Source organism: Nerophis ophidion, linkage group LG16 (genome assembly GCF_033978795.1).
Source record: "Nerophis ophidion isolate RoL-2023_Sa linkage group LG16, RoL_Noph_v1.0, whole genome shotgun sequence".
Lineage (NCBI taxonomy): Eukaryota > Metazoa > Chordata > Actinopteri > Syngnathiformes > Syngnathidae > Nerophis > Nerophis ophidion.
In genome coordinates, this window is record NC_084626.1 from 52921391 (window position 1) to 52943045 (window position 21655).

The window sequence follows — 21655 nt, forward strand, 5'->3', positions numbered from 1 at the left end:
TGGGTAACTTACACATGTGTGATGGTATGGGGGTGTATTAGTGCCCAAGGCATGGGTAACTTACACATGTGTGATGGTATGGGGGTGTATTAGTGCCCAAGGCATGGGTAACTTACACATGTGTGATGGTATGGGGGTGCATTAGTGCCCAAGGCATGGGTAACTTACACATGTGTGATGGTATGGGGGTGCATTAGTGCCCAAGGCATGGGTAACTTACACATGTGTGATGGTATGGGGGTGTATTAGTGCCCAAGGCATGGGTAACTTACACATGTGTGATGGTATGGGGGTGTATTAGTGCCCAAGGCATGGGTAACTTACACATGTGTGATGGTATGGGGGTGCATTAGTGCCCAAGGCATGGGTAACTTACACATGTGTGATGGTATGGGGGTGTATTAGTGCCCAAGGCATGGGTAACTTACACATGTGTGATGGTATGGGGGTGCATTAGTGCCCAAGACATGGGTAACTTACACATGTGTGATGGTATGGGGGTGTATTAGTGCCCAAGACATGGGTAACTTACACTTGTGTGATGGTATGGGGGTGTATTAGTGCCCAAGGCATGGGTAACTTACACATGTGTGATGGTATGGGGGTGTATTAGTGCCCAAGACATGGGTAACTTACACATGTGTGATGGTATGGGGGTGTATTAGTGCCCAAGGCATGGGTAACTTACACATGTGTGATGGTATGGGGGTGTATTAGTGCCCAAGGCATGGGTAACTTACACATGTGTGATGGTATGGGGGTGTATTAGTGCCCAAGGCATGGGTAACTTACACATGTGTGATGGTATGGGGGTGCATTAGTGCCCAAGGCATGGGTAACTTACACATGTGTGATGGTATGGGGGTGCATTAGTGCCCAAGGCATGGGTAACTTACACATGTGTGATGGTATGGGGGTGTATTAGTGCCCAAGGCATGGGTAACTTACACATGTGTGATGGTATGGGGGTGTTTTAGTGCCCAAGGCATGGGTAACTTACACATGTGTGATGGTATGGGGGTGCATTAGTGCCCAAGACATGGGTAACTTACACATGTGTGATGGTATGGGGGTGTATTAGTGCCCAAGACATGGGTAACTTACACTTGTGTGATGGTATGGGGGTGTATTAGTGCCCAAGGCATGGGTAACTTACACATGTGTGATGGTATGGGGGTGTATTAGTGCCCAAGGCATGGGTAACTTACACATGTGTGATGGTATGGGGGTGCATTAGTGCCCAAGGCATGGGTAACTTACACATGTGTGATGGTATGGGGGTGCATTAGTGCCCAAGACATGGGTAACTTACACATGTGTGATGGTATGGGGGTGTATTAGTGCCCAAGACATGGGTAACTTACACTTGTGTGATGGTATGGGGGTGTATTAGTGCCCAAGGCATGGGTAACTTACACATGTGTGATGGTATGGGGGTGTATTAGTGCCCAAGACATGGGTAACTTACACATGTGTGATGGTATGGGGGTGTATTAGTGCCCAAGGCATGGGTAACTTACACATGTGTGATGGTATGGGGGTGTATTAGTGCCCAAGGCATGGGTAACTTACACATGTGTGATGGTATGGGGGTGTATTAGTGCCCAAGGCATGGGTAACTTACACATGTGTGATGGTATGGGGGTGCATTAGTGCCCAAGGCATGGGTAACTTACACATGTGTGATGGTATGGGGGTGCATTAGTGCCCAAGGCATGGGTAACTTACACATGTGTGATGGTATGGGGGTGTATTAGTGCCCAAGGCATGGGTAACTTACACATGTGTGATGGTATGGGGGTGTATTAGTGCCCAAGGCATGGGTAACTTACACATGTGTGATGGTATGGGGGTGCATTAGTGCCCAAGGCATGGGTAACTTACACATGTGTGATGGTATGGGGGTGCATTAGTGCCCAAGACATGGGTAACTTACACATGTGTGATGGTATGGGGGTGTATTAGTGCCCAAGACATGGGTAACTTACACTTGTGTGATGGTATGGGGGTGTATTAGTGCCCAAGGCATGGGTAACTTACACATGTGTGATGGTATGGGGGTGTATTAGTGCCCAAGACATGGGTAACTTACACATGTGTGATGGTATGGGGGTGTATTAGTGCCCAAGGCATGGGTAACTTACACATGTGTGATGGTATGGGGGTGTATTAGTGCCCAAGGCATGGGTAACTTACACATGTGTGATGGTATGGGGGTGTATTAGTGCCCAAGACATGGGTAACTTACACATGTGTGATGGTATGGGGGTGTATTAGTGCCCAAGACATGGGTAACTTACACATGTGTGATGGTATGGGGGTGTATTAGTGCCCAAGACATGGGTAACTTACACATGTGTGATGGTATGGGGGTGTATTAGTGCCCAAGACATGGGTAACTTACACATGTGTGATGGTATGGGGGTGTATTAGTGCCCAAGACATGGGTAACTTACACATGTGTGATGGTATGGGGGTGTATTAGTGCCCAAGGCATGGGTAACTTACACATGTGTGATGGTATGGGGGTGTATTAGTGCCCAAGGCATGGGTAACTTACACATGTGTGATGGTATGGGGGTGCACAAGAATGGGAAAGAATTCCACTTTCAAAGCTTCAACAATTAGTTTCCTCAGTTCCCAAATGTTTATTGAGTGTCGTTAAAAGAAAAGGTGATGTAACACAGTGGTGAACATGCCCTTTCCCAACTACTTTGGCACATGTTGCAGCCATGAAATTCTAAGTTAATTATTATTTGCAAAAAAAAAAAATAAAGTTTATGAGTTTGAACATGAAATATGTTGTCTTTGTAGCATATTCAACTGAATATGGCTTGAAAATGATTTGCAAATCATTGTATTCAGTTTATATTTACATCTAACACAATTTCCCAACTCATATGGAAACGGGGTTTGTAGGTCGCCCTTCCTCTTCTGTTGTCACTTTTTGTTCCGATCAGCTCCTTTTTTGTTTTCACTTCACCAAAATGCGCATGCGAGTGATGTCGAGACCACATTGGGGCCGCATTGGGCCCCGTGAGCGTTTATACTAAAGTCTAATAAAGATAATATTTTAATTATAATCTGAACAGTCAGCTGATAAAATCAGATTTGGTCCAATTTGGCCTGCAATGTAAACATCATCTCAGATTCCCCCATGCTTGACATCCCTGACCCGCAGGTCTCATCATGATTGGTGTGATCATCGCCTCCAGGAAAGTTGGCATCAACCCAGACAACGTGGCCACGCCCATTGCTGCGAGCCTGGGAGACCTGATCACCTTGTCCCTGCTGGCTGGCATCTCTACAGGACTGTACAAGGAACTAGGTAAGAGTGCTCCAAATACCTTCATACAGTTTGTGTTTTGACACCAAATCGAAGCCATTTGCTTGTTGTAACTCTCAAAATAAACGTGAATCCTTTTTTTTATTTTAAATCTGATCAAACAGTTACAGTGGGGCCAAAAAGTATTTAGTCAGCCAGCGATTGTGCAAGTTCTCCCACTTCAAAGGATGACAGAGGTCTGTCATTTTCATCATAGGTACACTTCAACTGTGAGAGACAGAATGGGAACAAAAAATCCAGGAATTTTAAAGAATTTATTTGTAAATGATGGTGGAAAATAAGTATTCAGTCAACGATTCAAAGCTCTCACTGATGGAAGGAGGTTTTGGCTCCAAATCTCAGGATACATGGCCCCATTCATTCTTTCCTTTACACGGATCAATCGTCCTGTCCCCTTAGCACAGGGGTAGGGAACCTATGGCTCTAGAGCCAGATGTGGCTCTCTTGATGACTACATATGGCTCTCAGATAATTACATTTATATAGCGCTTTTCTCAAGTCACTCAAAGCGCTTTACAAAGTGACACCCAATATCTAAGTTACATTTAAACCAGTGTGGGTGGCACAAAAGTGTCTTGCCCAAGGACACAACGGCAGTGACTAGAATGGCTGAAGCGGGAATCGAACCTTGAACCCTCAGGTTGCCAGCACGGCCACTCTACCAACCGAGCTATGCCGAGTAACCGTGTAATACTATTCCATATTAGTAGGTGGCAGTCGGTAGCTAATTGCTTTGTAGATGTGGGAAACAGCGGGAGGCAGAGTGCAGGTAAAAAGTTGTCTAATGCTTAAACCAGGGGTAGGGAACCTATGGCTCTAGAGCCAGATGTGGCTCTTTTGATGACTACATATGGCTCTCAGATAATTATATTTATATAGCGCTTTTCTCTAGTGACTCAAAGCGCTTTACAAAGTGACACCCAATATCTAAGTTACATTTAAACCAGTGTGGGTGGCACTGGGGGCAGGTGTGTAAAGTGTCTTGCCCAAAGACACAACGGCAGTGACTAGGATGGCGGAAGCGGGAATCGAACCTGGAACCCTCAGGTTGCCAGCACGGCCACTCTCCTAACCGAGCAATGCCGAGTAACCGTGTAATACTCTTCCATATCAGTAGGTGGCAGTCGGTAGCTAATTGCTTTGTAGATGTGGGAAACAGCGGGAGGCAGAGTACAGGTAAAAAAGGTGTCTAATGCTTAAACCAGGGGTAGGGAACCTATGGCTCTAGAGCCAGATGACTGCACCTGGCTCTCAGATAAATCTTAGCTGACATTGCTTAACACGATAAGTAATGAATAATTCCGCTGGTAATCACAGTTTCAAAAATAACGTTCAAATCATAAAACATTCTCATGCATTTTAATCCAACCATCCGTTTTCTACCGCACCTGTTCACGATGTCGCATTAATGGTACGAAGTATTATATGTATTATTGGTTAACTTTTAGAATAACATTGTTGTTAAAAAGAATAAGAGACTTATTATACTCTACAAATGTTTGTCATACTTAAAAATGCACAAATTTAGTTGTATTCAGTGTTGAAAAATGTTATATGGCTCCTATGGAAATACATTTTGAAATATTTGGCTTTCATGGCTCTCTCAGCCAAAAAGGTTCCCGACCCCTGCCTTAGCAGAAAAACAGCCCCAAAGCATGATATTTCCACCCCCATGCTTCACAGTAGGTATGGTGTTCTTGGGATGCAACTCAGTATTCTTCTTCATCCAAACACGACGAGTTGAGTTTATACCAAAAAGTTCTATTTTGGTTTCATCTGACCACATGACATTCTCCCAATCCTCTGCTGTATCATCCATGTATCCATTTTGGTATCAACTCAACTCCTCGTGAGTTTGCTTGCAGTTCCGACTAGAGGTGAAGGCTAAGGCTAATTATCTTTTAGCGTAACGCTACCTCATTTTGCTGTGTGTGTGTGTGTGTGTGTGTGTGTGTGTGTGTGTGTGTGTGTGTGTGTGTGTGTGCGTGCGTGCGTGCGTGCGTGCGTGCGTGCGTGCGTGCGTGCGTGCGTGCCTGCGTGCGTGCGTGCGTGCGCGTTGACATGATAAAAATCAATTACAGGCTTTCCAAATTATCTGATAAATTAAGCATGATGAATTGACTTGAAACTGGTTAACGTTGCGGGCTTCACGGTGGCAGAGGGGTTAGTGCGTCTGCCTCACAATACGAAGGTCCTGCAGTCCTGGGTTCAAATCCAGGCTCGGGATCTTTCTGTGTGGAGTTTGCATGTTCTCCCCGTGAATGCGTGGGTTCCCTCCGGGTACTCCGGCTTCCTCCCACCTCCAAAGACATGCACCTGGGGATAGGCCCCTCCCACCTCCAAAGACATGCACCTGGGGATAGGCCCCTCCCACCTCCAAAGACATGCACCTGGGGATAGGCCCCTCCCACCTCCAAAGACATGCACCTGGGGATAGGTTGATTGGCAACACTAAATGGTCCCTAGTGTGTGAATGTTGTCTGTCTATCTGTGTTGGCCCTGCGATGAGGTGGCGACTTGTCCAGGGTGTACCCTGCCTTCCGCCTGATTGTAGCTGAGATAGGCGCCAGCGACCCCTAAAAGGGAATAAGCGGTAGAAAATGGATGGATGGATGGATGGTTAACGTTGCACTTTTGCACTTTTTATACATGTATGTAGAAGAAAAGTTTTGTCATTTTATTTAATCATAGCAAAAATTTGAGGCAGTTTAATGTGGATTAACGTGGGCAGAATTATTATAAAAGGATAAAGCCATTGTTTACAAATTTGGTAAATAAATAACCCAAAAAATGTATATTTTGTTGTTTTCTTACTTTACCGAAAATGAACCGAATCGTGACCTCTAAACCGAGGTACGTACCGAACCAAAATGTTTGTGTACCGTTACACCCCTAATATTTATACATTTCATCTCGATTTTGGACATTGATTCGATGGACTGGCCCTCATATGATAACATTCTAAACCAGGGGTCACCAACGCGGGCACCAGGTCGCCCGTAAGGACCAGATGAGTCGCCCGCTGGCCTGTTCTAAAAATAGCTCAAATAGCAGCACTTACCAGTGAGCTGCCTCTATTTTTTAACTTTTATTTATTTACTAGCAAGCTGGTCTCACTTTGCTCGACATTTTTAATTCTAAGAGAGACAAAACTCATAATATTTGAAAATCCAAGAAAATATTTTAAAGACTTGGTCTTCACTTGTTTAAATAAATTCATTTATATTTTTACTTTGCTTCTTATAACTTTCAAAAGACAATTTTAGAGAAAAAAATACAACATTAAAAATTATTTTAGGATTTTTAAAAACATATACTTTTTTACCTTTTAAATTCCTTCCTCTTCTTTCCTGACAATTTAAATCAATGTTCAAGTAATGTTTTATTTATTGTAGAGAATAATAAATACATTTTAATTTAATTCTTCATTTTAGCTTCAGTTTTTTCGACGAAGAATATTTGTGAAATATTTCTTCAAACTTATTATGATTAAAATTCAAAAAAAATATTCTGGCAAGTCTTGAAAATCTGTAGAATCAAATTTAAATCTTATTTCAAAGTCTTTTGAATATCTTTTAAAATTTTTGTTCTGGAAAATCTAGAAGAAATAATGATTTGTCCAATTTGTTATATATTCTAACAAAGTGCAGATTGGATTTTATCCTATTTAAAACATGTCCTCAAAATTCTAAAATTAATCTTAATTAGGAAAAATTACAAATGATGTTCCATAAATTATTTTTTTAGATTTTTCTAAAAGATTCAAGTTAGTTAGTTTTTCTATTAATTTTTTTCGGTTGAATTTTGAATTTTAAAGAGTCGAAATTGAAGATAAACTATGTTTCAAGTTTTCCTTTTCATTTTTTTCGTGTTTTTTCCTCTTTTAAAGCGTTCAATTAAGTGTTTTTTTCATCATTTATTCTCTACAAAAAACCTTCCGTAAAAAGAAAAAAAATGTCCGACGGAATGACAGACAGATATTCCCATTTTTTAATATATGTAGATTTATTTATTAAAGCTAAATTGAGCAAATGGGTTATTTCTGGCAATTTATTGAAGTGTGTATCAAACTGGTAGCCCTTGGCATTAATCATTACACAAGAAGTAGGTCTTGCTTTCAAAAAGGTTGCTGACCCCTGCTCTAAACGATTACCTACACTGACAAATGGTATTTAAAAATGTTCTTTATAGACAAGGTGTGTCCATTTAAGTAAGACCTTTAAATACTGGGCGTCATTTTTGTTAAATCACATTTCTCTTTTGTTGAATCCATTGGCGTGACCGTGCTGTGTGATGTCACAATAGGAAAGTATGCAGTACAGTAGCCGGATCAAGGTTTACCTTTCCAAACAAAAACCAAGACTGTGAATGTATGTCTAAGATATGAAATGATGCGGGAAGTAAGCTGCTTGTGTTTGAGGGCGAAACATCTCACATCTATTTGACTTCATTGTTCGTATGTTGGCCGTGTCTTCAGCTAAGCTGACTCACTGGTGGACAAACATAACACGCCTTGGAACAATGGCCACTATGGCAACAAAAGTGGGGCGTGACCTCGTAACTTTTTACAGATTTCCCTCCATAAAATGTCACGGGAGAAAAATTGCCACGCATGTCTGAGTTTGAACACTTGCACGTCTCAGGGTGTACCTCCTGGTTGAACACACCCCTTTCCAGGTCTACCTTCACTTTGTCCAGATTTAAAAACCCAGTGGAGATACTGTAGCTCAGGAGGCGGCAACCTCTACCACTCAAAGAGCCTTTTTGAAGAAGATAATGGGAGCCGCAACCATTCTCGCTAATATCTGCTGATGGTGACTGTAGATTCCTAAAGTAGCCTTAAGCCTGACGCTCCTCTACTATCACATTCACTCCGCTTGCTGCGGCAACAACAAAACAAAACTCCAGACGTTCTTCTTGGTTTGTATGGTTTACTTGTGATCTTAATCATTCAAAACATAAAACAGTCAGGATGTGGGAACAAATGAATGACAAAATAAAGAGAGTTTGTTGCAGTACTAGTTAGAAAAAGTATGAATGAGAATAAGTATGAGTGAGGTCAAAAAACTGTGTGGCTCGATTCCACTGCACCTGACAGCAATTACCCATAACACCTTGCGTCCAAAACCCACCATACCACACAGATCCTTCCGCCATATATGCACTTAAAACAGTTATGTCATCAAATCATTTTGACAAATGTAATAATTACAATTAAAGTGAGCTTTATATAATTACTCTAAGCATTCAATATATCAATTTTCTTATCATGCAAATAAAGTAAATAGTCCCATTTTGACTGAATAAACATAAAGGACCTTCCATAAAAAGTAAATTAATTCAAACAGCATTTAGGCTCCTATAGTCACCCAGATAACAATAATAAGGGCGTGCCTCTGACGCCGTCTACAACATGTACAAACTGCTTGCCAGCCCAGTAACATGTACGTGGCTTCCGCTGATCCACGTACACGACTGCAAGGCATATAGCCAACAGCCATACAGGTCACACTGAAGGTTGTGATATAAACAACTTTAACACTCTTATTAATATGCGCCACAATGTGAACCCACACCAAAAATGAATGACAAACACATTTCGGGAGAACATCCTCACAGTAACACAACATAACAATTACCCAGAATCCCTTGCATCCATGACTCTTCCAGGCTATATTAAACACCCCGTTAGCACCAAACCCCCCCTCCGTGCGTCGGTTGAGGTGGGCAGGGTTGAGGGCGCGGGGGTCTATAATATAGCCTGGAAGAGTCATGGATACAAGGGATTCTGGGTAATTGTTATGTTAAATAAAATAAATAATAAATGGCTTGTACTTGTATAGCGCTTTTCTACCTTCAAGGTACTCAAAGCGCTTTGACACTACTTCCACATTCACACACACATTCACACACTGATGGAGGGAGCTGCCATGCAAGGCGCCAACCAGCACCCATCAGGAGCAAGGGTGAAGTGTCTTGCTCAGGACACAACGGACGTGACGAAGTTGGTACTAGGTGGGATTTGAACCAGGGACCCTCGGGTTGCGCACGGCCACTCTCCCACTGCGCCACGCCGTCCCTATGTTGCGTTACTGAGGATGTTGTCCCGAAATGTGTTTGTCATTCATGTTTGGTGTGGGTTCACAGTGTGGCGCATATTAGTGAGAGTGTTAAAGTTGTTTTTATCACAACCTTCAGTGTAACCTGTATGGCTGTTGAATATATGCCTTGCAATCTCGTACGTGTGACGATAGAAGCAGTGAGATGAATGCGTCCGGCCGGCACGCAGAGAGCGTGGTGTAAAGGCCTAAAACTCGCCAATACAAAATCAGACATGATTGGGTTTGATGGAACTCTACTATTGTTGCATTCATGTTGTCTTTTGTATCGCTTTTTGTGAACATGTACATCACCAAACATTATACACTTTGTGAACATGTACATCACCAAACATTATACACTTTGTGAACATGTACATCACCAAACATTATACACTTTGTGAACATGTACATCACCAAACATTATACACTCACAAGGACGATACGTGATATGAATATTTTAGTCAGGTGACTCTTCCCTTGCAGATTACAACGACTATGCCAATCCGCTGGTGTGCGCCGTCTTTGTGGCGTTGTGTCCACTCTGGGTGCTGATTGCCAGAAAGATCCCCTCCACCAGAGAAGTGCTCTACTCTGGATGGGAGCCGGTCATCATCGCCATGGCCATCAGCAGGTGTGTGTCACTTACTCTAACAGGGTGGTGTCCATGCTGATTGTGTACAGTCGGTTGGTTTTATGCATGTCCCGTGTTTCAGTGTCGGTGGTCTGATTCTTGACAAGACCGTCACCGATCCCAACTTCGCTGGTATGGCGGTATTCTCCCCAGTCATCAACGGTGAGGAATCGTACCGGTAACCTCTTTCACCCTGGTATCCAATCGACAATACAACAAATGGAAATGTTCAACATAAATTTGTGTACAACGGGTTTGGTTGACATGGTATGGCAGGTATCACAGTGCTTAATTGTTTTTCCACATTTTGTTATGTTACAGCCTTATATCTGTCAGGTTCAAACACTGTTGACATCTATTAAACAGACAAGAAGCAAGGAATCATGCAGAGACAGAGTTCAATTTAGCTCATGAGGAGAACGCATGGAGCTGCACACTTAGTCACAGTCCCTATATTTATTCAGGCGTTCCACAGTCAACATCACTGAGACCGCCTCTAAAAGGAGTGGTCACATATACTATGTAAAGCAGGCGCAGGACCCACAATAAGTGACGGAATGTGATGGGGTCTTGTGATTTTGCATTGTCTCTGCTTCGTCTGCCTGCTGTCGTCTTATCTGCGTTGAGGTCCTTGGCTGTTAGGGGCCTTGGGATTTAGCCTTGTCTCTGCTTTGTCTGCGTGCTGTCGTTTTGTCTTCGTTGAGGTCCTTGAAGTCTTTGGCTGTAAGTGGGCTAAAAGTTTTTGTCCTTGCACAGATAGAAAAAGTACTGCTTAAGCACAATAGCTAATAACTATAGCAACTGACTTTAAATATACTAAAGTTGTGTGATAATATATATATATATGTGATTTTTCTAACAATTACAAAATGGAATAATATATTTTTCGTCCTCAAATGACAATGTGAATTTTTTTTTTTTTTTTTTTAATTTTCAAATTTATAGAAGTAGAAAAAAAAATCACATGTACATAAGTATTCACAGCCTTGGCTCAATACTTTGTTGATGCATCTCGGGATGCAATTACAGCCTCAAGTCTTTTTTAATTCAATGCCACAAGCCGCCACCCACTTCTGAGCGTTGGGTTTCATCCAGGATGTCTTTGTACATTGCTACATTCATCTTTCCCTCTATCTGCTGAAAAACAACCCCACAGCATGATGCTGCCACCACCATGCTTCACTGTAGGATTGGTATTGGCCTGGTGATGAGCTGGGCTTTGTTTCCTCCAAACACAACGCCTTGCATTCACACCAAAGAGTTCAAACTTTGTCTCATCAGACCTGAAAATGTTGTTTGTCATGGTCTTAGTCTCTTTTACGTGCATTTTGGCAAACTTTTTGCTAAGAAATGACTTCCGTCTGGCTACTATACCATACTGGCCTGATTGGTGGATTTCTGCACCCCCCAATCTCCCGAGTTCGGGGGTCTTAAGGTTGGCAAGTATGCTTCTGGAAGGTTCTCCTCTGAATTCTGTAGCTCTGACAGATCTGACCATCAGGTTCTTGGTCCCCTCCCTGACTAGACTAAGATGATTCTAGCAATGTACAGAGTCATCCTGGATGAAAACCAACGCTTCCAATCCAACCTGATGGAGCCTGAGAGGTGCTGAAAAGAGGAATGGGCCAAACTGCCCAAAGACATGTGTGCCAAGCTTGTGGCATCGTGTCCAAAAAGAAATGAGACTAATACATTTTCACATTGTCATTATGCGGCATTTATGGTCTGTAGAATTTTGATGACAAAAATGTAATGAGTCCATTTTGGAATAAGGCTCCTCGGCCTTCCCGATAAGGTCTATTCAGGTGTACTGGAGAGGAGGCTACGTCGGATAGTCCAACCTCGGATTCAAGAGGAACAGTGTGGTTTTCATCCTGGTCGTGGAACTGTGGACCAGCTCTATACTCTCGGCAGGGTTCTTGAGGGTGCATGGGAGTTTGCCCAACCAGTCTACATGTGCTTTGTGGACTTGGAGAAGGCATTGGACCGTGTCCCTAGGGAAGTCCTGTGGGGAGTGCTCAGAGAGTATGGGGTATCGGACTGTCTGATTGTGGTCCGTTCCCTGTATGATCAGTGTCAGAACTTGGTCCGCATTGCCGGCAGTAAGTCGGACACATTTCCAGTGAGGGTTGGACTCCGCCAAGGCTGTCCTTTGTCACCCATTCTGTTCAGAACTTTTATGGACAGAATTTCTAGGCACAGTCAAGGCGTTGAGGGGTTCCGGTTTGGTGACCGCAGGATTAGGTCTCTGCTTTTTGCAGATGATGTGGTCCTGATGGCTTCATCTGGCCGGGATCTTCAGCTCTCGCTGGATCGGTTCGCAGCCGAGTGTGAAGCGACTGAGATGAGAATCAGCACCTCCAAGTCCAAGTCCACGGTTCTCGCCCGGGAAAGGGTGGAGTGCCATCTCCGGGTTGGGGAGGAGACCCTGCCCCAAGTGGAGGAGTTCAAGTACCTAGGAGTCTTGTTCACGAGTGAGGGAAGAGTGGATGGTGAGATCGACAGGCGGATCGGTGCGGCGTCTTCAGTAATGCGGACGTTGTACCGATCCGTTGTGGTGAAGAAGGAGCTGAGCCGGAAGGCAAAGCTCTCAATTTACCAGTCGATCTACGTTCCCATCCTCACCTATGGTCATGAGCTTTGGGTGATGACCGAAAGGATAAGATCACGGGTACAAGCGGCCCAAATGAGTTTCCAGGTCCCTCCCTTAGAGATAGGGTGAGAAGCTCTGCCATCCGGGAGGAACTCAAAGTAAAGCCGCTGCTCCTTCACATGGAGAGGAGCCAGATGAGGTGGTTCGGGCATCTGGTCAGGATGCCACCCGAACGCCTCCCTAGGGAGGTGTTTAGGGCACGTCCAACCGGTAGGAGGCCACGGGGAAGACCCAGGACACGTTGGGAAGACTATGTCTCCCGGCTGGCCTGGGAACGCCTCGGGATCCCCCGGGAAGAGCTAGACCAAGTGGCTGGGGAGAGGGAAGTGTGGGTTTCCCTGCTTAGGCTGCTGCCCCCGCGACCCAACCTCGGATAAGCGGAAGAAGATGGATGGATGGATGGAATAAGGCTGTAACATCACAAAATGTGGAAAATATGAAGCACTGTGAATACTTTTCGTAATGCACAGTATGGAATATGTTTGTTGGAGAGACACTTTCTGATCATTGTAAGCCAAGAACCAAATCATCCAACTGCCATATACTTTGATCTAAGAACGTGTGTGTGTGTGTGTGTGTGTGTGTGTGTGCGTGCGTGCGTGCGTGTGTGTGTGTGTGTGTGTGTGTGTGTGTGCGTGCGTGCGTGCGTGTGTGTGTGCGTGCGTGCGTGCGTGTGTGTGTGTGTGTGTGTGTGTGTGTGTGCGTGCGTGCGTGCGTGTGTGTGTGTGTGTGTGTGTGTGTGTCAGGTGTGGGAGGTAACCTGGTCGCAGTTCAGGCCAGTCGAATCTCCACCTACCTGCACATGAATGGTATAGGTATGGGTGATCCGAACCCTATGCCCAGGAACAAGTGCCCAACACCTTGCACCACCTTCTTCACCTCAAGTAAGTTCCCGGGCATCTCTTAAATATTAAACACATATATGGTGTGTTTTTTTTTAAATTACAAACCCCGTTTCCATATGAGTTGGGAAATTGTGTTAGATGTAAATATAAACAGAATACAATGATTTGCAAATCCTTTTCAAGCCATATTCAGTTGAATATGCTACAAAGACAACATATTTCATGTTCAAACTCAGAAACATGTTTTTTTTTGTGCAAATAATCATTAACTTTAGTATTTGATGCCAGCAACACGTGACAAAGAAGTTGGGAAAAGTGGCAATAAATACTGATGAAGTTGAGGAGTACTCATCAAACACTTATTTGGAACATCCCACAGGTGTGCAGGCTAATTGGGAACAGGTGGGTGCCATGATTGGGTATAAAAACAGCTTCCCAAAAAATGCTCAGTCTTTCACAAGAAAGGATGGGGCGAGGTACACCCCTTTGTCCACAACTGCGTGAGCAAATAGTCAAACAGTTTAAGAACAACCTTTCTCAAAGTGACATTGCAAGAAATTTAGGGATTTCAACATCTACGCTCCATAATATCATCAAAAGGTTCAGAGAATCTGGAGAAATCACTCCACGTAAGCGGCATGGCCGGAAACCAACATTGAATGACCGTGACCTTCCATCCCTCAGACGGCACTGTACCAAAAACCAACATCAATCTCTAAAGGATATCACCACATGGGCTCAGGAACACTTCAAAAAACCACTGTCACTAAATACAGTTTGTCGCTACATCTGTAAGTGCAAGTTAAAGCTCTACTATGCAAAGTGAAAGCCATTTATCAACAACATCCAGAAACGCCACCGGCTCCTCTGGGCCCGAGATCATCTAAGATGGACTGATGCAAAGTGGAAAAGTGTTCTGTGGTCTGACGAGTCCACATTTCAAATTGTTTTTGGAAATATTCGACATTGTGTCATCCGGACCAAAGCGGAAAATAACCATTCAGACTGTTATGGGCGCAAAGTGTAAAAGCCAGCATGTGTGATGGTATGGGGGTGTATTAGTGCCCAAGACATGGGTAACTTACACATGTGTGATGGTATGGGGGTGTATTAGTGCCCAAGGCATGGGTAACTTACACATCTGTGAAGGCACCATTAGTGCTGAAAGGTACATACAGGTTTTGGAACAACATATGCTGCCACATAAGCGCCGTCTTTTTCATGGACGCCCCTGCTTATTCCAGCAAGACAATGCCAAGCCACATTCAGCACGTGTTACAACAGCATGGCTTCGTAAAAAGAGTGCGGGTACTTTCCAGGCCCGCCTGCAGTCCAGACCTGTCTCCCATGGAAAATGCGTGGCGCATTATGAAGCGTAAAATAGGACAGCGGAGACCCCGGACTGTTGAAGGACTGAAGCTCTACATAAAACAAGAATGGGAAAGAATTCCACTTTCAAAGCTTCAACAATTAGTTTCCTCAGTTCCCAAAAGAAAATGTGATGTAACACAGTGGTGAACATGCCCTTTCCCAACTACTTTGTCACGTGTTGCAGTCATGAAATTCTAAGTTAATTATTATTTGAAAAAAAAAAATTAAGTTTATGAGTTTGAACATCAAATATGTTGTCTTTGTAGCATATTCAACTGAATATGGCTTGAAAAGGATTTGCAAATCATTGTATTCTGTTTATATTTACATCTAACACAATTTTCCGACTCATTCGGAAATGGGGTTTGTATTTGTCTCTCCCACATTGATTTGACTTATCATCCATTATAATTCCATTGTAAATAAGATGATGACATTGTGTAGACCCAAGATGACCACAACAACTTTTGCAGCCCTGTGGGAAACACTGATGTACAGTAATAATTCAAATGTGTTATGTACAGTATTTATATGTATATTATGTGGTTAGACCCAGGACAACTCCATCCTTCCCTCCCCTCTCTTTGCTCTCCAGCTGTGAACTCTCGTTCGGCGCGTGTGTTGTTCCTCCTGGTCGCCCCGGGTCACCTCGTCTTCCTCTACACCATCAACTCACTAAAGGGGGGACATACCACACTGACGCCCATCTTCATCTCCTTCTACCTGGCTGCTGCAATGCTGCAGGTAAATCTGTCCAATATCTAATATTGGGAATGTGTCAGTAGGGTGTAAATATTGTGTAATAATTAAAGTCCTACTGAAAGCCACTACTAGCGACCACACAGTCTGATAGTTTATATATCAATGATGAAATATTAACATTGCAACACATGACAATACGGCCGCTTTACTTTACTAAATTACAATTTTAAATTTCCCGTGGAGTTTATGTTGAAAACGTTGCAGAATGATGACGTTATTGGTTGGAGGGGACATATTAGCCCAGCACCACTCACGGCTAAAAGTCGTCTCTTTTCATCGTATAATTACACAGTATTTTGGAAATCTGTGTTGTTGAATCTTTTGCAATTTGTTCAATTAATAATGGAGACGTCAAAGAAGAAAGCTGTTGGTGGAAAGCGGTGGATTGCAGCTGCCTTTAGCAACCGAAACACAGCCGGTGTTTCTTTGTTTGTTGTGAAGCTTTAACACAGAGCGGTCAAGCGAACATGTTTCTCTACGTCAACCAGCAAGTTTTTGGATGGGAAATTTGTGATATTAAGTCGCTCTTACCGGAGACTTGAGTGGATTACACGACCTCATCCTGCAGCTCAAAAAGGCAGCTGTGATCTTGGCTCCTCGGCTTCTCTCAGAGACACTGGCGTTCACCACACCCCTCCGACTTTCAGGTACGACTGTATAATCTCACTAAAATACTATTAACACAATAAGCAGATGAGGGGTTTTCCAGAATGATCCTAGTAAATGTGTCTAATTACATCTGAAACTCTCCCACTGGAGCCGTCGCCTTTTTTTTTTTCTTTCTTTTTTTTAGTGCTTCACTTTTAACTTCCGTCATCCACAAATCTTTCATCCTCGCTCAAATTAATGGAGAAATCGTCGCTTTCTCGGTACGAATTGCTCTTACTGCTGGTGGCTCACATTTTAAACGATGTGAGGAGCCCTCACACTGATGACGTCATCGTCTGCTACTTCTGGTAAAGGCAAGGCTTTTTATTAGCGACCAAAAGTTGCCAACTTTATCGTGGATGTTCTCTACTAAATCCTTTCAGCAAAAATATGGCAATATCACGAAATGATGAAGTGGGCCGGCATAGCTCGGTTGGTAAAGTGGCCGTGCCAGCAACTTGAGGGTTGCAAGTTCGATTCCCGCTTGTGCCATCCTAGTTACTGCCGTTGTGTCCTTGGGCAAGACACTTTACCCACCTGCTCCCAGTGCCACCTACACTGGTTTAAATGTAACTTAGATATTGGGTGTCACTATGTAAAGTGCTTTGAGTCACTTGAGAAAAAGCGCTATATAAATATAATTCACTATGACACATAGAATGGAGCTGCTATCCCCGTTTAAATAAGAACATCTCATTTCAGTAGGCCTTTAATTCCCCTTCATGTTTGCAGCTCCTGCATGTTCATATCCATGTACGCTATTGTGGGAATATGATGATATAACTTCTACATTTGGCAAGTTCATCATTATCGAAAAATAGCTTGAAAAAGCAACCTAATTTCTATTTTTACACAGCTATAAAACATGCACATAGTGACTTCCTAAATGGTATTAGCTTTATTGTCATTGTGTTTAGGACATACAAGGAAATAACCTGCAGTCGCTCTGTTCGATAAGAGTAAAAAATGATTTACAGAAAAAACAAATGTTAATGAGTTTGAACATCAAATATGTTGTCTTTGTAGCATATTCAACTGAATATGGCTTGAAAGGGATTTGCAAATCAATCAATCAATCAATCAATGTTTACTTATATAGCCCTAAATCACTAGTGTCTCAAAGGGCTGCACAAACCACTACCACATCCTCGGTAGGCCCACATAAGGGCAAGGAAAACTCACACCCAGTGGGACGTCGGTGACAATGATGACTATGAGAACCTTGGAGAGGAGGAAAGCAATGGATGTCGAGCGGGTCTAACATGATACTGTGAAAGTTCAATCCACAATGGATCCAACACAGTCGCGAGAGTCCAGTCCAAAGCGGATCCAACACAGCAGCGAGAGTCCCGTTCACAGCGGAGCCAGCAGGAAACCATCCCAAGCGGAGGCTGATCAGCAGCGCAGAGATGTCCCCAGCCGATACACAGGCGAGCAGTACATGGCCACCGGATCGGACCGGACTCCCTCCACAAAGGAGAGTGGGACATAGAAGAAAAAGAAAAGAAACGGCAGATCAACTGGTCTAAAAAGGGAGTCTATTTAAAGGCTAGAGTATACAAATGAGTTTTAAGGTGAGACTTAAATGCTTCTACTGAGGTGGCATCTCGAACTGTTACCGGGATCATTGTATTCTGTTTATATTTACATCTAACACAATTTCCCAACTCATATGGAAACGGGGTTTGTACATTTTGGGTGGAAATGTGTAATTGTGACTAAAGAAACAGACCAAAAGCAAATGTTGTCGTTCAAGCTGAGTTTGCCAACATTGTCTGACCCCTCCCCCTCCCCCCCAGGTGATCATCCTCCTCTACCTAGCGGACTGGATGGTCCACTGGATGTGGGGCCGAGGGATGGACCCCGACAACTTCTCCATCCCCTACCTGACTGCACTTGGTGACCTGCTGGGAACGGGCTTCCTGGCCCTCTGCTTCCATATGCACTTCTTCATCGGCGACAGAGACTCCAACTCGGGCAACTGACTGCAAAGATCGCCCTTCTGGCACGGACAGCCATGACCTCCACGCAAACAAGACGCCTCCTATGAAAGGGCTAATCCCTGGTAGGGTTCTGATCCAAGACGTAGCGCTCTAACAGGTCAGTAGTTTACATCTCCATCACAAGTCATGTTTCAAACGGGAAATATCCTTCATTCAGCCCCACAGACTTCATTTGTATTCTTCTTGGTAACGGAGTCCTCTGCCTCTGTTATTATTTTGCTATTGTAAATGATTATTATTGTTGGTGAATAATACATTTGATGTAAATCGATTCTATTTTGAGAGGCTATTCCTCATTATTTTCAATGGGGACACTAGCCCTATATCCATTTTTAATAGTGCAACAAATCCAAGAAAGAAAAAGATTGCAAAAAATAAAAATAAACATGCACAAGCCAAGATTGCTTAAATCACCAAGTGCTTTGTCTTGAAATTCTATCAAATCAATGAAGTGTATTATCTGTGCTTTAGTAGACTTTCTGTGACAGGCAGGTCCACCTTGCTCTACCACAAGGCTGCACCGGAACCTTCTTTTCATGCAACAACACGTCGGGATTCTGAATCTTCTTGGGATCAGATCATAGTTTGGGCCCGGGTCAAACATTTCTGGGGATGAACATTGTTTCTTTTGTCACTACAAGTCCTTAAAGGCCTACTGAAAGCCACACAGTCTGATAGTTTATATATCAATGATGAAATATTAACATTGCAACACATGACAATACGGCCGCTTTAGTTTACTAAATTGCAATTTTAAATTTCCTGCGGAAATTCTTGTTGAAAACATTGCGGAATGATGACGCGTGTGTGATGTCACGGACTGTAGAGGACATAATAGTGCAGCACCACTAGCGGCTAAAAGTCATCTCTTTTCATCTCATAATTACACAGTATTCTGGACATCTGTGTTGCTGAATCTTTTGCAATTTGTTCAATTAATAATGGAGAAGTTAAAGTAGCAAGATGGAGTTGCGAAGCTTTAGCCTTTAGCCACACAAACACACGGTAATACTTTGTTTAAAATTCCTTTACTATGGATCAGAGCGGTCAAACGAACATGGATCCCGACCACATTTCAACCGGTAGGTTTTGGTGAGAAAATTGTGGTTGAGAAAATTGTGGTTAAACTATCAGGTACTATTTAATCTCACAAAAAACTAGCAACGTAATAGAAAGATAAGGGATTTCCCAGAATTATCCTAGTAAATGTGTCTAAAAACATCTGAATCCATCGTAATGCAATCACCTTTTTATTTTTTATTTTTTCTAGTCCTTCGCTATCAATATCATCATCCACGAATCCTTCATCCTCGCTCAAATTAATGGGGGAATTGTCGTTTTCTCGGCCCGAATAGCTCTTGCTGCTGGAGGCTCCCATTATAAACAATGTGAGGATGTGAGGAGCCCTCACACCAGTGACGTCATCATCTGCTTCTTCCGGTAAAGGCAAGGCTTTTTTATCAGCACCAAAAGTTGCGAATTTTATTGTCAATGTTCTCTACTAAATCCTTTCAGCAAAATTATGGCAATATCGCGAAATGATGAAGTATGACACTTAGAATGGACCTGCTATCCCAGTTTAAATAAGAACATCTCATTTCAGTAGGCCTTTAAGAGTCATGAAGTCACATAACTTCCCAATAATTATGCCAGGCTTAAATACCATGAGACATTATAAAGACACAGAAACAGAGAATAGAAGACAAACCAGTGATTGCTTTTCTCGTACGAGGAGAGTAACCGGGAGCAAGTTCTCAGTTACAGGCTCCTAATTCAATGTGAAAACTTTCTCCACTCTCCTCGCCTTTTAATTCATTTGGGAAAGCCCTACATTACAAACACACACACAGCTGCACTAAGGGAGGAGGGGGGATTTGCAGCTGTGTTGGAAAACTAACACCTAACACACGCAAATACAGAGGATACAGCAACTTCCTGCGTTGCTCTGGGCCATCTGCCAAATCCTTTTTGAAGTTGGTAGGTCAACCAATGCATCAGCAAACAATCATATTTGAATACAATTAGATAACTTATTTATAATTAATCCAACAAAACTAAAGCCTGATCCTGATTTGTCGATCATTTAAAAATGGCAATGATTAGGATGCCTAACTTGTTATGCAAGTCGGGCCTTTAAAGTACCAGTAAAGTGGAAAAACAAGTTGACTTTATATTTTTAAATAGTGTTTCTTTGTATCCATTAAACCATGTCCAAACGTATACAAAGTATGGAAAAAACACCATCTAAACACCATAAAATTCCAGAAATTCAGTACCGTTTCCGTAGATTCTACATCACTCTCGTAACACTTCTGCACCTTGTTAAGGAGCTCCACAACCCGTGACATCACACGCACATCGTCTGCTACTTCCGGTACAGGCAAGGCTTTTTTATTAGCGACCAAAAGTTGCCAACTTTAACGTCGATGTTCTCTACTAAATCCTTTCAGCAAAAATATGGCAATATGGGGAAATGATGAAGTATGACACATAGAATGGAGCTGCTATCCTAATTTAAATAAGAACATCTCATTTCAGTAGGCCTTTAAATTTATAATACATAACATTGGAAATTGCTTTCCTCCCTTGTGGTAATACAATATAATAATTGGTTGTACTTTCCATCCAGTTTGTCTCAAAACACGCAGGCTTCATCATTTCATGTTAGAAGACAAAGTAGGTCAAGTCTAGTCTGAGGGGATGGTGCAGGACGCAAGTATTGAACTACCAAGAAAGTCTCATACCAGGATTGGTTTGCTCTTTTGGGATAAAAAGCTACAGTCGGTGTAACAGAGTTGAGTGACACCTCTGCCAGCCAATCACCATCCTTGGGTGTTCAGTTATTCTCGGTGGGGTGTGCCAGAGGGCTGTGAATCTCAAAAGCCAGCATGTGTGATGGTATGGGGGTGTATTAGTGCCCAAGACATGGGTAACTTACACATGTGTGATGGTATGGGGGTGTATTAGTGCCCAAGGCATGGGTAACTTACACATGTGTGATGGTATGGGGGTGTATTAGTGCCCAAGACATGGGTAACTTACACATGTGTGATGGTATGGGGGTGTATTAGTGCCCAAGGCATGGGTAACTTACACATGTGTGATGGTATGGGGGTGTATTAGTGCCCAAGACATGGGTAACTTACACATGTGTGATGGTATGGGGGTGTATTAGTGCCCAAGACATGGGTAACTTACACATGTGTGATGGTATGGGGGTGTATTAGTGCCCAAGGCATGGGTAACTTACACATGTGTGATGGTATGGGGGTGTATTAGTGCCCAAGACATGGGT

General features: G+C 43.1%; 1 protein-coding gene across 2 annotated transcripts in view; it reads left to right on the top strand.

The window, feature by feature from the left end:
* Positions 1-18777, top strand: part of slc41a1 (solute carrier family 41 member 1) — a 128928-nt gene extending 110151 nt beyond the window's left edge. For both annotated transcript variants that reach the window (XM_061875512.1, XM_061875511.1), the window contains 6 exons: positions 3182-3328; positions 9931-10078; positions 10161-10240; positions 13478-13615; positions 15543-15691; positions 18157-18777. In XM_061875512.1, the coding sequence (XP_061731496.1) occupies positions 3182-3328; positions 9931-10078; positions 10161-10240; positions 13478-13615; positions 15543-15691; positions 18157-18342 (848 nt within the window). In that variant the 3' untranslated portion in view covers positions 18343-18777. The remainder of the gene's footprint in view (positions 1-3181; positions 3329-9930; positions 10079-10160; positions 10241-13477; positions 13616-15542; positions 15692-18156) is intronic.
* The last annotated feature ends 2878 nt before the right edge of the window (positions 18778-21655 follow it).